The sequence below is a fragment of the Ceratotherium simum genome, chromosome 14 (assembly GCF_057802395.1).
Source record: "Ceratotherium simum simum isolate JZ-2026a chromosome 14, ASM5780239v1, whole genome shotgun sequence".
Taxonomy (NCBI): Eukaryota; Metazoa; Chordata; class Mammalia; order Perissodactyla; family Rhinocerotidae; genus Ceratotherium; species Ceratotherium simum.
In genome coordinates this window covers 6,457,719-6,476,553 of record NC_141913.1, presented here as the reverse complement: position 1 = coordinate 6,476,553, position 18,835 = coordinate 6,457,719, and the positions used below count along the sequence as shown (strand labels likewise).

General features: G+C 44.1%; 1 protein-coding gene across 1 annotated transcript in view; it reads left to right on the top strand.

Moving 5' to 3' along the window:
• The window catches only part of LDLRAD4 (low density lipoprotein receptor class A domain containing 4), a 392,230-nt gene that overhangs the window by 97,636 nt on the left and 275,759 nt on the right, over positions 1-18,835 (top strand). Inside the window, exon 3 of the mRNA XM_087438921.1 lies at positions 8,305-8,776. Within this exon, the coding sequence (XP_087295047.1) occupies positions 8,737-8,776 (40 nt within the window). The 5' untranslated portion in view covers positions 8,305-8,736. The remainder of the gene's footprint in view (positions 1-8,304; positions 8,777-18,835) is intronic.

The following is an 18,835-nucleotide window of genomic DNA, read 5'->3' as shown; positions in this document are numbered from 1 at the left end:
TCCTATTAGTTAAATACCTGGCAGCCTTTCCCCTGAATTCTCTGCCGCCTTCAACAGCTGCTCTTCAGGACAGATGGACTTTCATGACCCTGCCTCATGCAGCCTTCCAGGAAGACGTGAAACTCTATCAGTGTTTCCCTAATGTATGTAGAGTCAGACACCGCTCATCAAATGGCTTGGTGTGCTGGGGGCTCTCACAGATGTAGCGTTCATTATTGTGTGTAACTGTACCACCGAGAGCTCATTTGTCGCACTCTCGGAATGGTTGCTGCCAGTGACATCAGCTCCGGGGGCCAACCTCAGACAGTACCATTTTGTGTTATGTCCTCCAGACATCTGCTGAAATGTTCACCTCCTTGGATTTCTGTGATCAGATTAAGTTGCTCCACCAATGCTAACTGAGCTAAATGAGTTCTGTTTCCAGAATTTGGTATGTCTCAAATGACAGCTTCTCCAGTTGAATTCCAAGTCATTCTTGAAAGGATTATCTTTTAGCTCTTATATGAGAAATCTGTGGTTTCTCTAAGGTAGTCATAGAATTTATGATCTTCCTATGATGGTGTGTGATACATTGCGTATTCTTCTGGTTCCCTTAAATGAGAGAAACAACACAGTGGTTGAGTAAAGTTCTAAGAGATTATGAGAAGGGTCTGCTCTGCAGACCACAGGAACCTCTTTCTCTCTTCAGAGGCAAGTGAGACTTCTCCTAAATTTTGTCTTAACAGGCATATTCAGGCAGTAAAAAATCTTTCTGCCAGGGCACAAATTGCTGAACAACACTGTGTGTGTGTGACCCATGGTTGCACCTATATTAAATTCAGCAATGGTCTCTGCTGACGGGCCACTGGTCAGAGCCTCGCAGGCCCTAGGTGTTGGGGAGGTGCCTGTCAGGTGCTCATTGTACGTCTCCCTTCTCCCATGTCTGTCCCAGACAACATAGACTTTTCTTTGGAAATATCCAAGGAAAATATTATTGGAGTATGTCTGTTCACCACTACCCACCTCAAACTGGATATTGAGTTGTAAAAAATTATGAAGTGGAAGGTTTTCTTTTTCCTAAGGGAATATATTTGTCAGAAAATGAATATGAGCAAACAAGACAAAACTACTTAATGAAAATTTGAGCATTCCCTGGGTGTTTTGATTAAAGAGGCAAATAGGAAGCTGGGCTGGAGCTTCATAAACAAGGGACATTTAGGAAACCTTTGCTGATGCAAGCGACTGAAATTATGCGGATCGTTCATTTCTATAGGGAGCATCGGCGGTTTTATTGTTGATCAATTTTTATTAGCTTTTAAAGTGTTGATGATTCTGTTCCAACACCTCCTGTTGTGTAGAGGAGTGCTGGATTTATTAAGCCATTGGGAGGGGTTGGTAGGGTGTCCTTTCTGTGCAGAGTTTCATTCTTGGGGCCTTGTAAAAGCTTGAGAAATGCATGTAAAAGGCTAAAAAGTCAGCACTTTACAAAGGGAACAAACCAGAGAAAATGACAAAAGAAAGGCAGATTGGACCCTATATGATTATTTTCTGGCAAGAAGATATAAAAGGGTAGTTAAATTTTTTTATTACTGCCTATTGCTGGTTTTTTTTTTTTTTTCCTTGAGGAAGATTAGCCCTGAGCTAACATCTGTTGCCAGTCCTCCTCTTTTTGCTGAGGAAGATAGGCCCTGGGCTAACATCTGTGCCCATCTTCCTCTACTTTATATGTGGGATGCCTGCCATAGCATGGCTTGATAAGTGGTGTGTAAGTCCGTGCCCAGGAAACAAACCTGCAAACCCTGGGCCGCTGAAGCAGAGCACGCGAACTTAACCACTACGCCACCGGGCTGGCCACCCCCATTGCTGTTTTTTAAATTTGGTATTTAATATGAAAACATGAAAAAATTGAATGTCAAGAGGCTCTTTTTCCTTTTAAAGGCAAGTTTCTTTTTTGTCATTTTTTTTCTCTTCTACCGTTCTACCACATTTCATACCAAATACCTCACCCACACATTTTCTCTAATTTTGTATCCTTTCCCCTGTTTCTCGCTGTTATTAATTTTAGCTGACATAGAAAGATTTTGAGCTTAGATTTTTATCTATTGAGAACTTTAAAAAAAATCAAGACAAATCAACTGAGCAACTACAAGATAAAATGCCATGTTGTATCCAATTAGGTCAGATAAGACCTGGAAGAGGGTCTGGAAGAGGGAATTGGGGCATATTCTCAAAGGCATAATTTATTAATCATCTGCTGAGGTGAGTTGTAATCATTGTAGCAACTATTATTTCTTTAGCATTTATTAGAAACCAATGTTTTGTATATATTTTCTTGTTAAATGCACAATAATTCTATGAGGTAGGTGCCATTGTTGCTTCCATTTTGCAGATGAGGAAACTGAGGCTCAGAGGGGTTAAGTAACTGCCAAAATCATCATGGCCTAAAATGAGGTGAACCCAAGGTAGTCTGACTCAGATGCTGGCCTTTTGTCCTCTGGCCTGTCTGCGTGTAAAGCTCTCATTTGAGTGTGTTTTAAATGGTGAAGGAGTTGGCACTGCCTGTGCTGCAGACTCCCAGCCAGAACTTCCCACGTGTAGTACTCTCCAGGGTTGGAGTGCCCTGTGCCCAGCAGCCTCCTTGTCTACTGTGCCCTTAGTACTTGATGCAGCTAATGCAGGACAGAGGTTAGTAGAGTAATGAGGAGGTGACCTAGCTGAAGCTCAGATGTGATTCAGTGCAGCATAACCAGCATTTATTGGGCAACTGCTGTATTCTAGTCTCTGTGGACAATGCCGAGGATGTAAAGATTAGCAAGAAAAGGTTTCTGTCAGGAAACATCTCCCTACACAGAGATACAACAATATAGGCACCATTGGGACAGGAGCTTGGTTTGTTTTGCTCATTGCTGTCTCCCCAGCACCTAAAATAATTCCTGGCTAGAGTAATGACCCCACAAACAGCTGTTGAAATACTGAAGGAGAAGATGCAGATTGTGCAGTGTTCTGTAGGTCAGAGAGCAGGGGAAGTCCTGGGCAAGGCACAGATGTCCAACGGAAGCCTGAGGCAGGGATGTGGCTTGTTGTGGGGGCTGTGAGTGCAGGCGTTGGCAGGGCAGGCATTGATGGGTGACGAGGGCGCTGGATAGTGTGTGCAAGGAGGACAAAAATTGTTTCGTACAAACAGCTTATCAGAACATATTTTCTTCTCCTATTCTCACCAAAGAAGGAGACTACAGCTCTCCTTCCCTTTCTGCTCACACTTGTTAGCCCCCTGTGTGATCCCCTTTTTCTTTGCCTGTCATGCCCATTGTAAGCCAGTTTTATCTGAAGAAAATTGGCAGAGGAGCGGGGGAGAGTGCTAGGTGTGGAGTGTCTCAGAGCCCAACTCCCGGCGTGGCCAGCCTGTGCCCCTCATACGAGGCTGGGAGGGGTAACCATTTCGCATGCAGCTCCCCTCTGCTCAGGTGGTGTCCACACTCCGAGTGACTGTGACATGCTCAGACTAGGTCAGATGACCTTCAGTACACATGCACCTGAGGACTGTCTGACTCTGTACCAAGCCCCTGACCCTTCCTTGCCTTTTTTTTGTTGTGGGCATGGCCTGATTTGGGCCTGGGAAAGTGGAAATCTTCTCAGTATTCCCTGATCCCCACTGGCAGTTGGTACAGGTGTGCACTGTGCTCCTTTCTCAGCTTCTTCCTTTGACCAATCTGTGTGTACAGAGAACTTGGAGCTTGGGCCTAGATCGACACATGGTTCTGGTCCCAGCTCTGCCTTCATCACCACAGTCACCGTCAACAAGTTCCCTCTCCTCCCTGAGCCTCAGTCTCCTCATAAAATGAAGGGGTGGGATAGATGAGCCCTTATGGCTTCCTTTGCTCCTAGATAGTATGAAGAGATAGTTATAGATTTACTGATACATTAGAGAGAGTTATTCTACTTCATTATTTGGTGGGAAACTTTCTCCAGCTTGGTTTGAGTAGAGCCTCAGATTATGCATTCTTCAGTATTTATCGAGTGTCATATTTGCCAAGGTGACATTTTAAAGGATGTTGTAATATAATTGCTGCTCTTTCCTGTGTGCAGCTTGTATGTGTATTTGAAACGAATATTCTAAATTTTGTACTTGCTTCCTGAAATGGTGACCTAAGTAACTGGAGCCCATCAAGCTGCCCCAGGCTGGGATGGCTTTGAGGTTGTGTTAGAAGAGCTAAGAATTGTTTTACACTCCTGAATCACAGAAATTAAGAGTAGCTTGAAGAATCTGTAACACCCCGACTCCTCTTCCTCTGATTGCAGGCAGCCTGTTTCTCTGACTTGTTCTCAGACTTGCGTTTATGTGTAGATCTTCTGCCTTGTTTGCTGTGTCTTTTTCATGCATGTTTGTCCTGTCTTCCTTGACCAGAGACACGGCCACAGGGGCATACTCAGATCAGAATGGACCTCGAGTTTCACCTCCTCATTTGACAGATGGGGAAATAGGAGCCTGACAGGCTGAGGGACTTAACCAAGTCCCTCATAAGTGGGCCCAGAACCAGGGGAGGAACGCCCTGTCGGGTACCCTGTCCCACAGCTGCTGTGAGGGCAGAGGCCATGTTTTTCCCAAGGGCCTCCTTTTTTGCCATTAGGAAATCTTGAGACTAGTTGGCACTTGCCAAGGTCTGTACTATCTGTTCATGAGGTAGAGGAGCTCATGTGGAGAAGTGTGACGTCTCTCTCCCAGGGTGACACCTGATTCAAACTCGAGTTGGCAATAGATCCTCTGGTTTCTTTTTCCCACTTTCCCCCACATCTGCCTCGCTAAAAGTCCATTGCCACTTTGAACTGAAATGAACCAGCCTAGTTGAGATTTTTTTTGGTAAGCAGTGCAGTACAACTCTTAACATATTAATTTTTATGTTTCCAATTTTACAGCAGTGCCATAGTTTGTCAAGGTAGAACCATCTCTTTATCTCTCAGTGTTCCTTTCTCCCTGGGACTCCTCTGGTGGGTAGAACAGTGATGGGTCATCAGACACAGGCAGGGGGCCTGAGCTCCCCGAGTCTCCACAGCCCAGAGCCTGTGTGGCTGCTCAGTCTAGCCATTGCCTAGGTAACCGACGCTCAGCCAGTGAAGCAGTCTGTCCACAGTGAGAGGAAATAAAAAATGGAACTGTGGTGTTTATTCTTTATGCACTACAAATTTTTTGAATGTTACTAGATTTTGAAAAACGTTGTTTCACTTCTCTGTTGGATTTTGGCCTGTGTACCCAGTGTGTGACCCTACTGTTTCCTGAATTGCGTATGTCTATTTTTGCAGTGTACTTGTTTGAAAGCTGTGATCTGTTGAATGCAGTTAAGTTTTCGTTCCCCAGTGATTCCTAGGAGGACTGCATTTCATATAAGTTTTCATGGGCAGGTGGTAAAGCAAACATATTCCACAACTTATTTGGTTAGATTTTGTGGGAGTTCATGTTTTAAAAAAATGTCCCTTCCTGTGGGGGTGTTTTGCCGTTTGGTGTGCTCTATTTCCTTAGTAACTGTTGCTCTGTTATGGGAGGGACTTAATGACATTTTTCAAGTGCAGTATTGAATTAATTTATTTCCTGGTTGGTCCTGCCCATCTTCCCAGTATAAATAGAACATCTGTGTGTGTGTGCGTGTGTGTGTGTGCGTGTGTGCATGCGTGTATGTGTAGACGACAGGATGATGGTAGCATGCTTGCTGTAGAGGGGACTCTGGAATGTATGGCTCAGGATCACTCTGTGCCCTTGCATCCTGGGTAAGTTACCTCTTTCTGTCTTTATTATTATTCTTTCTTTTCTTCTTCATTGTCCTGATTTGAGTATTATCAGGCTTAAAAGCATTTCACTTTAGGGAACTACCTGAGATTCAGAAGTGGCATGGGAAAACAGTGGTTGGAGGGGCAAGAGACCCAGGCATTAGTCCTGACTCTCCTGCACACTAGTTTTGGGGGCTAAGTTATTTAACCTCTGTGGGGTTAAAGTTTTCTCTCTGTGGTTTGAGGGGATTTAAAGCAATGACTTCTAAGGGCCTTGACTGGATAGGACGTTGTGTGAAGTGTGAGTGCAGTGGGAGTCGTCACTCACAATCACTGTCTCATCTTGACTAGTGGGGGCATAGGAAAAGCTCTGCCAGCTCAGAGGCTCAGCGCTAGAGCTGCGGAACAGCCTCACAGCCTGGGAAATGTCGCGTGTCAGTTCACGGCTTGGCGTGGGTTTGTTTTGCAGGTATTTGCTAAGCCCTTCTGTGTGCACCCCTCTGAACAGCAATGGCCTTCATCCACTCATCCATTATTCAGTAAACACGTATTTACTGAGTGCCTGCTGGGCACCAGGCAGTGTCTTAGATGCTGAGGGAAAATGGAGAGTCAGCCAGTCACTGTCCTTGTCCTCATGGCACTTAGAGTCCAGCGGGAGAGATGGGCGCTAAGCCTTCAGGACCCTGCATGCGGCTACTACTGTGAGAAGTGCTGGGAAGCCAGAAGCTGGTAAACTGGCTCCGAATTTAGCCTGGGGGATGATAAAGGAGGCATCTCTGAGGAGCATTGTTTGAGCTGAGACTAGAAGTTGAGCAGCGAATCGTGAGCAGGAACCACATGGGAGTTGTAGATAGGAAGGACAAGCCTATGAGGCACCATTTGTTCAGTTTCTCTGCCTTTTTGCTGTTTCTTGGTTGGTTACTAAGATGTGAAAGCAGAGGTGCTGTGCCTCTGCTGACTTGATCTCCATTACCCTCTTCTGTTCCCCAGCCCGTTGGGTGATCTGACACTTTGTTACTGAGCCCTATTCCGGATGGTCACGTTCCTCACTGGTCTGGGGACCTTCCCTTCTTTCTTGTATATTTCTAGAAAGGATATCTTATCTGTACTGTTAGTAGTTAGGAAGAAAACATTTTATGGCAGTTACAGTTTCATTTTAACTTGAAAATTGCATATAAGGAGACTCAGAGTATGTAGGAATATTCAAGTTATCCATTAATGAGATAACACAATTGTGTCCCTCCAGCGCTTGTTGGGAACCACAGACATCATGCCGTAAAAATCCTGACCAAGACCATGCCTGAGACCTCAAAATGAGCTGTTACACACCTGTTGTCATACCTCTCTTTTAGAAGAAGTAAAGTTAAGAATTGCTGAGAGTAATAAAGACAGAAAAAGAAAAAAAATTATGTTGTTTCTTCTAGTTCTATCCACATCTGCCTCAATCTTTCCCATAGCCATTTGAAATGTGATATAGGATAGCTTGATTTTAAAAAGTGAGGTAGCATACCTTTTGCAATGAAACAAAATAATATAAACAAAAACCCCACAATAAAACAACAAAAACCTCACCATACTTGAGTTTGTCTCTGAGTTCAGAGAAAGAGAAAAATGAAGTCTAGCATTCGTGTGCATTGAAAGCATCGTAGAACAGGGCAAAGGAAGATTTTAAGGCAGGTGGGCTTTTATTTTTCTGGCAGTTCCATTTCCTAAAATTGATAACTATAGTGCATGTGATTAGTTTACTTTAGAATTTGCTGTAGGACTTTGGGATGCTGGTACTGTGTGTGTTGGTCATTTTATATGGAACAGTTTATAGATTAAATTTGCTTTTCTGTCCCACTATTTTTTTTTTTTTGGTGAGGAAAATTAGCCCTGAGCTAACATCTGTTGCCAGTCTTCTTCTTTTTGCTGAGGAAGATTGGCCCTGGGCCACCATATGTGCCCATCTTCCTCTGCTTTATATAAAGATGGGATGCCACCACAGCATGGCTTGACAAATGGTGTGTCAGTCTGTGCCCGGGATCTGAACCTGCGAACCCCGAAACAGAGCGCACACACTTAACTGCTGCGCCACCGGGCTGGCCTCTCCTTCCCACTCTTTATAAAAAATTAATACGGGTCTTTATTTTTGCCCCCTTAAGAGTTACTTTTTAAAACCGCTCAACCCAAGTCCTTCCTGGAGTGCTAACAGCAGTGGATATGAACCTCAGACCCCGCTTCTAAAACCTTGAGAACCAGCTTGGGAAAAGGGTTTCTTCTTTAAGGTGTCTGTGAATCATGAGTAACTTGGGGAAGGACATTTGAATGTCGTGTGACCTTTGTAGCTGTTCTTAGAGAGGCTTGGAGCAGTGAATGCTGTCTTATGGGCTCCTGCCCCTTCACAGGCACTCAGGAAAAGGTGCCACAGCCACCCCCTCCCCAGAGCTACCCCAGTGCCCACAATGTGGTCATGAGCACAGCTCTGGGTGGCTTTTTCTTTTTCTGTTTTGGCCTCTATGGGTTTACTAAATTTAATGTTCCTTCAGGTCATCAGGAAAGTGATCTTTTTCTTTTTAATTTCAGCAAGTGGAGAGGCGAAGCACAGGGAACAACGGATCAGACCATACTGAACTCCCTTGGAGTGACTGAGATCCGTGGAGGATGCTGGCTGCCAAGTGGCTGAGGAGGCCCTCACTCTGAGGTGGGAAAGCGGGTCTCAGCTGGACAGCTTCCTCCACTCCTCGGCTCACCATGGCCTCCACTCTCTGGCTGGACGGCTGACGTGACTGTGTGCCCCAAGTGTGCACGCTGTGGGACTGGGTGCCGTCCCAGGTACTGCCTGCTCTCAGGGTCTGGGAGCAGGGCAGGTGGGCATCAGATGCTACCAAAAGCCGGACAGGGCAGAGCGATGGACTCCGACAAGCTAAGATGGAAGTGACCTGAGGCCTCATCCAGGCGATTTCCTCTTGACAGGACAGCTTAAGAGTTGGAGCACAGGCTTATCTGGGGAGCAGTATGCAGGAAGCTGGTTTTCAGGCCACAAATGCTTTCACAGGTGAGAATCCTCCACACTTAAATGAAAACTTTATTTTAACTCTTAGTTGATAGGTAATAAAATAGCAAACAGCTGTATAAAATGAATGTACATTTGCATTTATGAACTGAAGGCCATACAGAGTCAAGGGGCTCAGGCTACCATGGTGACTGATTTTCACAAAATAATAGCTTGTATTCCTTCTCTCTAAATAGGAATTTGAAAAAGCATTTGATGTCTTAAGATTTTGGTTTTGTTGAGTAATAGGGCACACACAATATGCTGCAAGTTGCTCTTCTCTAAAGGAAATATGTCATTTGCAGAGCAAGGTACAGGGGATATGTTTTTCTTTACAGAGCTGGGAAGACTCTCCAAGGGAATAAAGTTATTGCTGATGAGTAACCTCTCCCTCCCCATCTTCCTCAGATTTATTTGTGTGCAAGTGGTAGTGGGGTGGCGACTGCTGAACTAACCTTGCAGTTAGAATCCTTCTCCTATAAATGAGCCCGCAGAGAAGCCTGGCATCACTATTTGACATTGATTTGCCTCCTGGCTACCAGTTTGCACATGTTGCAGGGAACCACCGAGTCTGGCTGGTACCCCAGATCCATGGCCTGAGACACGGGGGCCTTTGAATTTGGGTCCTGGTTCTTTGTCTTATTCACTTAATATCCCAAGAAGCCACTTAATCCTTCTGGGTCTCTGACTTCTTATTTATAAAATGGAGGCTGTGAGGTTGAAGAACCTCATGGAATCTAGGGAAAACATTTTTACATACAAAGAGGGTTTTTTTTTTTTAAAGGAAAGATGGTACAATAGTCACAAGAAGTGACCATATTCTCTGGTCTTGTGAGTCCTAAAAGTTTGCAGCTTTTCAAATTTTGTGGAGAGAGCAGGTCAGGTTGTCGGGGTGCCTGGAGAGAGGTTGTGGCTCAGGCTTGTGAGCCACACAGACTTGGCTTGGACTCTGCCTTGTCCACTGACTAGAGCTCTGCTCCTGGACAGTTGTTGAGCTCTTTTCCATTTCCCTTTGCTCATTTGTAAATGAAGATGGTCACGCAGCTCTCCCAGTGTTGCTCTGAGGAAAAATGAGGCACCATATGTGAGATGCTGAACGCAGAGCATGATGCTTTCCAGGCCTTGGCTGTTTCCTGATGTGGAGTCGCAGTGTGGAGCCAGGTTGCCTGGTCCAGTCCTTGCTGCTCCGTGCACTCGGACCTTTGAGCAAACGCCTTTGATCTCTCAGCATCTGCATCTGTAACATGAGAGCCTCCATTCTGGGGCCTGTGCTGGGGAAGGTCCTCCTAGGGTGGTCATGGCCCATTGAAAATGAGTGAAACAGCTATTGAAATGTAGATTTAGAATAGTTCATGAAGTTGAGCTCTCTAGAACCATCTTCAGACTTCCAGCCTGGCTGTCCTGAAACCCTGCCTTCCTATCCTCCCTTACTGGGTACACTTCAGCTGTTTCAGTCACATGAGCTGCTGCTTCATGGAATGTCACCTCCCGCTCTGGGCATGCAGGGCCATGACAGGAAGCACCTCTGTGAAGTGGCCAGGTGCACCGCCCTTCAGATTCTCTTCCCCACTCCCTGGGAGGCAGCTGGATAGGGAGAGGCGTTTAGGAGGTGCATGGGAAGAAGCTTTTAAAAGCAGTTCTGAGAGGAGGAGAGAACGAGAAAAGATAAGGAAGAGAGGATGAGACAAGAAGAATCTGAGGAAGAGCGATATAGGATTCAAAATGTAGACTAGTCTAGTCCCCATGCTCCCCAGCTGTGTCCTTGCCCAGCGATGGGGTGAAAAGCTCCTGGAGTTCTTGCCTCCCCTGTCTGGCTGCTGAAGCTCCTGCCTTACTGGCAGTACCCTCTTGGGCAGTTAGCCCTTTAGAGGAACCTGACCGGGGAGTGGAGGTGACAGGGGAGGGATTGTAGGCACAGTCTCCTCACTCTCCTGAGCCTGGTGCTGATCTGCTGTGGCTCACACTTAGATAGTTGTGGCCAAGCCTCATCACTCATTGGGGTGCTCTGCAACTCCGCTGCCCTGAGGGAAAGAAAGCCCCCACTCCGTCAGGATCCCAAGCTGTCCTGAGTCTGAAGCCTTGGGATAGTGGGCTCTGAATAATGAAAACCCGTAGGTTTTGCCTGGAGAATTCAAGGTAGTTAGCACAGTGCCTAGTGTATTAATTAAGGCCCAAGGAAATAGTGGCTGTTATTATGACTGTTACCACCCCAGTAGTGGGCTGTGCACAGGGCCCTGCATCACCTCCCCACACGCATGCTCTCAGGCACCTTCTCGAAGCTTCTCCCCAACCCATATTTTCTTAATCTTCTTTTAACTCAAAGTTTTCCTAAGAACACTGTTTCCTTACAAATTTGGCCTTCTCCCAGTTGCATCAGCCTGAATAATAATCATACTAGTAGTAGTAGTATTATAATAACCATGGCTAATATTTTGGAGAACTTACTGTGTACTTTATCTGTGTTACCTCTGTCAGTCTTCACAACAACTCTGAGGCCAGTGTTAGTATGCTGGAGTTGCTGGTGCAGGGGGCACATTCAGAGTAGCCAGGAGTTAGATTGAGCTGATGGCCTTTCCAAATCTTCTAGCGCTGTGTGCAACCTTGGCTGCACATGGGGGTCACCTGGAAAGCCTTACCGCTGCGTGGGTCTCACTCTCAGAGATTGGGATTTAATTGGTCTCTGCATCATCTAGCCCTGCTAAATTAGGACCTAACAAGATCCCCAGGTGCTCAGTGCACATGAAACTCTGGGAAGCACTGAGAGCCAGCACTGTACAGAAAGTGGTGTTTAGAGGTGAGGGGTAGGTTGGGAGAGTGAATTCGTGAAAAAAGGAGCTGACTTGTCCCATTCCCTAAACAGGGATGATCAAAGTAACGAATCTGCCCATTCTTAAGGAAGATGTTAAGTGTTGAATATTGGTTATCAGAGCTGGGCACACAATGGTTTTAGCTTCCCAGTATCTTTGGGAAATAACCAGTGGTAAAATAAAGGAGATGTGAGTACCTGGCCTTCTCTAGAGGTGGATCCCTGTGGACTTGGCTCATCATTTTTATTCTTTGCTTGCTCTTCTCATCTTTCTTTACCCACAGACTTGGTTAAAGTTACTTATGATGTAGGATGAAGGAGTTGATCCTCAGTCCCTGTCCAAGCAGCTGGGTAAAGCTGTAGTCTTAGAATGAGGTGAGTAGGAGGCTGGTGCCCAAGCCTCTTAGTTGGTTTGCTGTTCTTAATGTTTTCTGACTTTAGTCTTTTCGTATCCCAGGGCAACTAAAGATGCTAATGTCTTAGTTTCTGGAATTGAGGATACACTGATTTTGCTGATTCTCTAGGTTAATGGAAAGGAGTCTTGCCTTAAATATTTTAAATGGTGAAGGGGTTAAGGCATTATTCCTTGGCTTTAAATCTTGTTTAGGGCAAGACAAAAGTCAATATACAGTTAATCATACCTCCACTTAAAAAAATTTGTCAGTTTATATTGTATGTTCCAGTTCTCTTGGTGGTGGGGTGGAGGGGAGAGGCTCAGGATTTCTATTTAAGAAGGGCTTAGGAGCTGCAGTCTGGTTGGGAGGGAGGCTAGGAGACCTGTGTGAAGCTGTGGTTGTATGGCAGGCCCACTGCTTATTTGGAGTGTGTGAAATTACCGAGACAGGTGGTGGAAGCTTGGAAGGCCCCTCCACCCCATGTGACTGCTGGCCCACCTGTGTGGTTAGAAGCCCTGTCTTACATCTTGCTTCCTGTGTGAATGTAGGTATACCCACATGGATACATATTGCAAATTCAACTTCCTAATTATGATTTTCTTAGGCTAATCCTTGCATATAGCAATTTATACATTGTTTTTAATTTTCTCTGCACATGTAATTTAGAAATGATTTTAATTATTTAGATACTATTTTATAACAAAAAATTTAATTTCTCCCTTTTATAAGTAATACCTGCTCATTGTAGGAGAATTTGGAAAGCACAGAAAAGTCAAAAGAAGAGAAATAATTACCCATACATAGTCTTGCCATATGAAGCTTTCCACTGTTAACATTTTGGCTTGTATCCTTCCAGTCTTTTTCCTTTGCAAATTTCTTCTTACATAACTGTGTTAATAATGTATATTCAATTTTATAACTTGATCATCCCCCCCCCTTTTTTTTTTTGGTGAGGAAGATTAGCCCTCAGCTAACATCTGTTGCCGATCCTCCTCTTTTTGCTGAGGAAGATTGACCCTGGGCTAACATCCACGCCCATCTTCCTCTACTTTATATGTGGGACGCCTGCCATAACATGGCTTGATAAGTGGTGCGTAGGTCCGTGCCCAAGATCCGAACCTGTGAACCCTGGGCCGCCAAAGTGGAACATGTGGACTTAACCACTACACCACCGGGCCGGTCCCCTGATCATTCCCTTTTGACGTTACATTATGAGTGTTTTCTTTGTAAATATGATTTAAAATTGCTGCATAATATTCTTTTATGTACGTGTACTTGAATTTTAAAATTGTGCTCTTATTGTTGGATATTGCAGTTTTTGACAGTTTTACCTTTATAAATAATACTTTGATGAACACCTTTGTGCAAAAAGCCCTTTTGTATATTGGGTTATTTCCTTAGGGTAAACTCCCAGAAGCAGAATTATTGGGTCAAAAGATGTGAACTTTATTAAGGTATATGATTGAATTTCCAAAAAGAATGGTTGGTCTTAGCTTCTGAGACTGCGCTGAGCTCAGTCTTCTGGTTGCCTGTTTACAGTTGCTGTGGCCTGTCCCTGCCATTCATCTGTGAGATGGAGCAGCCCTGCCTGCCCTGTGGTGTGTCATGAGATTAACGCATGTTTGTGGAGCTCTTTGCAGCAGCTCACCTGAGTGCCAGGAGTTATGATGACAATGCTAATATTTCTTTTGGGCAGATGAAAACTCAAGCGTCCTAAGTTTAGTGTTTTTATTCTTTCAGACAGTCTTTCTGCCTGGCTGTAGTTCACTGAGGCAATGATGTAGATGGATAGACTCCAGCAAGATATGACTCTTATAAAAACAAACCCCCAGTGCCTGTGGGCAGAAAGAAATGGGAATACTTCCAGGCTGGGTCAGTCACCTCTCCATTGAAGCGTTATAATGGTGATGGAGATTTCATCTGAAGTTTACTGTACTCTCAGGTTACTTGCAAAGCATCCTACCTGGGTTATTACCATGTATATCTCAAAGAAGGTGCTGGTTTGAGATTCTGCCTCTTCTCTACCGCCAGCACCACCCTTAGATACTGTAAAGGTTTGCCCAGTTAATTTCCTTGGGTTCTTTGAATCATTTCATTCAATGTTAGAAAAAACATTTAACCTTGGATAACTAGTTAAATGAACAAAATTCCTGTAGAATTTACAAGTCTTTCTTGTGAAAAGGATAATCAGACCTAGTTGTTAAATAAATTTAGGTTATTTCACTCATAAAGGAGAAGGATGAGAGTTGGTTTAAGAGTCTTCAGGTATCTGTAAGAGAACTGTTTTATGGATGCTGTTGACCAGGTTTCTTAGCCACTAATGACCAAAAAGGAAGACTTACTTAAAATGAGTTGTTGGGATGCTTATTTTTCCTCTATGGAATTCTTTCACACTAGCAAGAGTGCCGGGACCCTGCGTGGGGTGGATGTGGCCTTACCTGGAGGTGTGACCGAAGCTGCACTGTTCCCAGGGCTCTGAACAGCCTCAAAGGATCCCGAACTACCCCGTTCCTACCACCCAGACCTTCAGCTTCTTACTCATCCCTTCAAGCTCGCACCCATCTGCTGACCCACGGATGACCTTAGCCCTCACTTTCCGAAGCGGTCTGTAGGATGCTTGTTTTAGGAGATATTGAGAGCTGTTTCTCAATAAAAGGGGTAGGGATGGATTCATGCCCAAATTCTGGAAGAAAAAATTTAAGTTGGTTTCTTCACTGTAGAACTTTTCAAAGTCTTTAATATGAGACTGTGCAATATGAAGGTCGCAAATGGACAAGACGGTAGGCAGCATTTCCCAAATAATAAGACCTTGATGGCTCTTTAGAAAGAGAAGCATGAAGGGAGAACTCCCCCAGCACGGTCGTGACATTGCCCTCTTTCTGTCTGCAGTTCAGGTGTCCCTGTCCTGCTAGCGCTGGTGTAGCAGTTCCCTAGCAGGGCTGCTTTTATTAAGCACATGTTTACAGAGCTCTTGCCAGCCATGTGTAAAGTGCTGCAGATGAAAAGAACGTAATGAGGCAGTTTGTCTTCCTTACTCCATTCTCTCCCCTCTCCAACTCTGCTGATATTCTTGCTTCCTAAAAAGAGTCTGGACTCCTCAGCCTGGAGTTCAAGGCCCCCTGGTGTTGTCTCCCTTTGTTCTCTTGATGTGACTGAAGTTCCAGACAAACTGGATCACTTGCTCATCCCCAAATAGTTTCCGCATTTTTAAATATCTCGATGCTTTTACTAATGCTTTTTCATCTCCCTTAGACTCTGTCCTTCTACCATCTTCCTCTCTGTCTTCATGATCCATGAAATCTTTTGCGATGTGCACAGGAGAAGCCTAGACAGTTTTCCTACTTGCAGTTTAATAGATGTAGAAATGATTGATAATGGCTTTTTGTAAAATCTTGCATGCTCTGGCTTGAGGAAAGTTAGGTTTACTTAGTCATCAGAACATACTGTGGAGTGCGCATGCTTGGTTTTTACGTTGCCCCATTTAGCCTGGCATCTGGTCTTCAGTTACAAAACTAACCCTTCTTTAATAACATTTCTTCCATGTGTGTATAATACATAGTTTACGTTGTTTTCTAATAAGCCCCAAATGCATCTCTGTTTTCTTCCCTGTAAACCATTCTACATTGTTTCCAAGGTTTTCCTACTGTGACAAATAGGATTATCTTCTTTTTTAGAGGCATTATGGTAGCCTAATGTCTGGAGTGTACATACCCATTTAAAATAAGGACAAGAAGTAATTTCAGTGTTGCCTGAAATTGTAGTTATTTTAAGGTTACTTAAATATGTACAACATAGATAGTTGTAAACTCCTTATTTTTATAGCTCTTAAATAGCTGTAACATCACAACAAATATAGGAATTATAAAGTAAAAAACATTCAAATTACTATTTAATCTGACAGATGCTTTTGTTTTACTAAAACCTTCCATTTCCTAGCTCTTTTTATTTACAAGCAGAGTATCCTAAAGGGTGACTCAAAGTCATGGTAGTTACTCATTGTTGGGTTCTAGTATATACACAAAAGTCAAGGCTGGTTTGAATGATGGTTTTTACCATCAGTTAAGTAATCAGCATTGATTTAAGATGAATTCCTTGTCATGTAATATCCAGGGTCAAAAACGACCTACAAATCTCATTTGATTCTTTAAAAATGTTGGCTTTTGTCCATCATACTTCTGAAACTTGGATGTTAAAGTTACCCCTGAATGGAGCCATTTAGCTCTGGAGAAATCAGAGACTTACGCAGAAAGCAGGTGACTGCTTTGACATGTGGCAGTCACATGTCTAATTTCTTTCTAGGACTCTTGAATTGGTGTGCAGATGTTTCTAGAATCCTTCATTTGGATTCTCTTGTGCTTACCATGGCAGGATGAGCTCAGAGGCCAGAGAGGGCATGGTTTCCTGCAGGAGCAGCCAGTCCTGGGTAGTCGCTTCCCCCTAATTCCTGCTCTATGATGTTGACAAGTTATCTAACTTCTTTGAGGCATACGTTTTACAACGCTAAAACGTATGACTTATACAGTTATCTCATATATCTCCTCAACGCTAAATGTATGAGGAGATAATAGTAACTACTTAATAGGGTTTTGGTAAAGATTAAATGAAGTAATATATGTAAAGTATCAAGCATAGAGTCATCACAGATCACAGGTGTGTGCCTCAGTGGGCCTAAGATGGAATCACAGGTCTGCATCTGCCTATTTCAGGATACTATGTTCACATGTGAAAACCCAGAAATGGGATGCAGAAATAAACACATTTAACATTTGGGTGGATGTTTTATGGTTCTGTTTTAAAATTTTAATCAACAATGGTGAATATAATAATATGGACATTTTTTCCTCTCAGCTGACTTTGGTATTTTAGAATGTTTCCAGAGCATTGTAAGGAAGACACTTCTTGGTTCCAGATGCAGGATGACAGTGCATGGTCTTACACACCTGCAGGCAGCGTCTGGGCTCAGGGCTCCTTTATATCAGGAGTGAGATGGGAAACCATGCTGGTCTTATCATCTAAACATTTTTTTTTTCTTTTATGATAAAATTTCAGGAAATTAAGGGTGTTTTCCTTGCCCTTTTGGAATTATACTATCATTGATCTTAGATATGATACTTCACAGAGTTTACATAAGGAATGAAGATTAATTGTCTGCTATGCCAGGTGCTTTCACGTATGTGATCTCATTCAGTCCCTGCAACAGTCCTCGGAGCTATGTGTATTATGCCATATTTATTGGTAAGGGAACAACACAGGCCCAGAGAAGGCCTGCTTGAGGCTACGTTGATTGTTTGGCCGCAGTGCCAGAGTTGAAATGCAAGTCTGTATGCAAGTCTGTCTGCAGTGAAGCCAGATCCTGGTGTCTCCCACTGTGCTGCCTCAGCTCCTCAGAGCACATGGGAGAGCAGAGAAAAACAGGCATTTCCTTCAGATCCAATGCAGGGTGAGAGGGACATACGGAGAAACAGATAGGAAGTTGAAGCTCTAAACAGAGCTCACATATTAAACATTTGTCTGATGTGTTCTCTGTGTTCTAACTTGGAAAATACAGACTTTTACATGTCTACCTCTTAACATAACCTCACTAGTTTTTATGTCATTCAGCATTTGGAATGCTTAGGAGTGAAAGCAAGAATGAACCATGGTGGTGATGGTTGCACAGCCATGTGAATGTACTTAATGCCACAGAACTGTACACCTAAAAATGGTTAAAATGGTAAATTTTATATTACATATATTTTACCACGTTAAAAACAAACAGTTATGAGGAAACAAAAGGAGCCAATGCTGTTGAGCTTATCAGAAGAGCTCAAATTTGAACATGGGTCTTGATAGAGAGAAGGGGCAGAAAGACATGTGGGAAGGTGGGAATAGTCATGTGTGTGAAAAAGAGTGAGGGTCTCGTTTGGCTTAAGGGCAGGTTTGGAACGAGGTGGGTGTACCCACAGTTGGACATACTGATGAACTGATACTCCTTTAATATTGGTTTGGTGCTCGTTGGGAGGAGAGTCTGAGTTCCAGTGAGCTGCTGGTGTCCCACACAGCCTCTGCGCTGCTGGTGCTAAACATGTGAATCCCACTCAGCAAAGTGAAGGCCCTGCAAGTAAGCAGCCCTTTTCCCTAGAAGGCAGTTTAACGACCATCTATTATTGCTTGGTACTTACTTCCTATACAGAGCACTGATCATAACGTTGCTTCCAAGCTTGTACTGTGTGCTCATGCAAAGAGATGTGATAAATGCAGTTTCCCCCAACTCTTGATATTTGTAAAGATATTTGGGGGCCCCAGTACTGTGTTGGTGCTTGGTATAGATTGGCATTCTGGGTGACTTCTTGGCTGGCATGCCTCAGAATCTGGTTCTCCTTGGGTGGGGGTAGTGGTGAGGTTAGAGACTTTGAAAATGTGAGTTTAAGCCAGGAAATCCTGGAAGGCTACTTTCCGTTGGAGGGAGTGGGGCTAGAACCTCGTGGTTTCTTGGGGGTCTCCTTTTGTCACTGTAGGTTCTGTTGTGACTTGGGCTGATGCATGGCCTCCCTGGCTACCATATGTGGCTTGGCAAGAAGAGAGGAGACTGACAAAAGAAGGTGCTGTGTAAGCAGTGAGAGATTCTGCTGTGACCACCTCAGGAGTGTCCAGCCTAAACGGGGGAGGAGCTGGCATTCCAGAAATGTCACAGACATAAGGCAGCTGTCGCTCAAAACAAGGTCTTGGTACAGAGACACCTTTCCCTGTTACTGGTTTAGAATCCCCTACCCTCTAGCCTCGTGCACCTCCTTGTATAATATTATTTGAGTTCTTTCTTGTCCTCACTCCTGCCTCACACCAACTTCCAGCAGCTGGTGCCGTGTATCTCTTTCTGAGTCT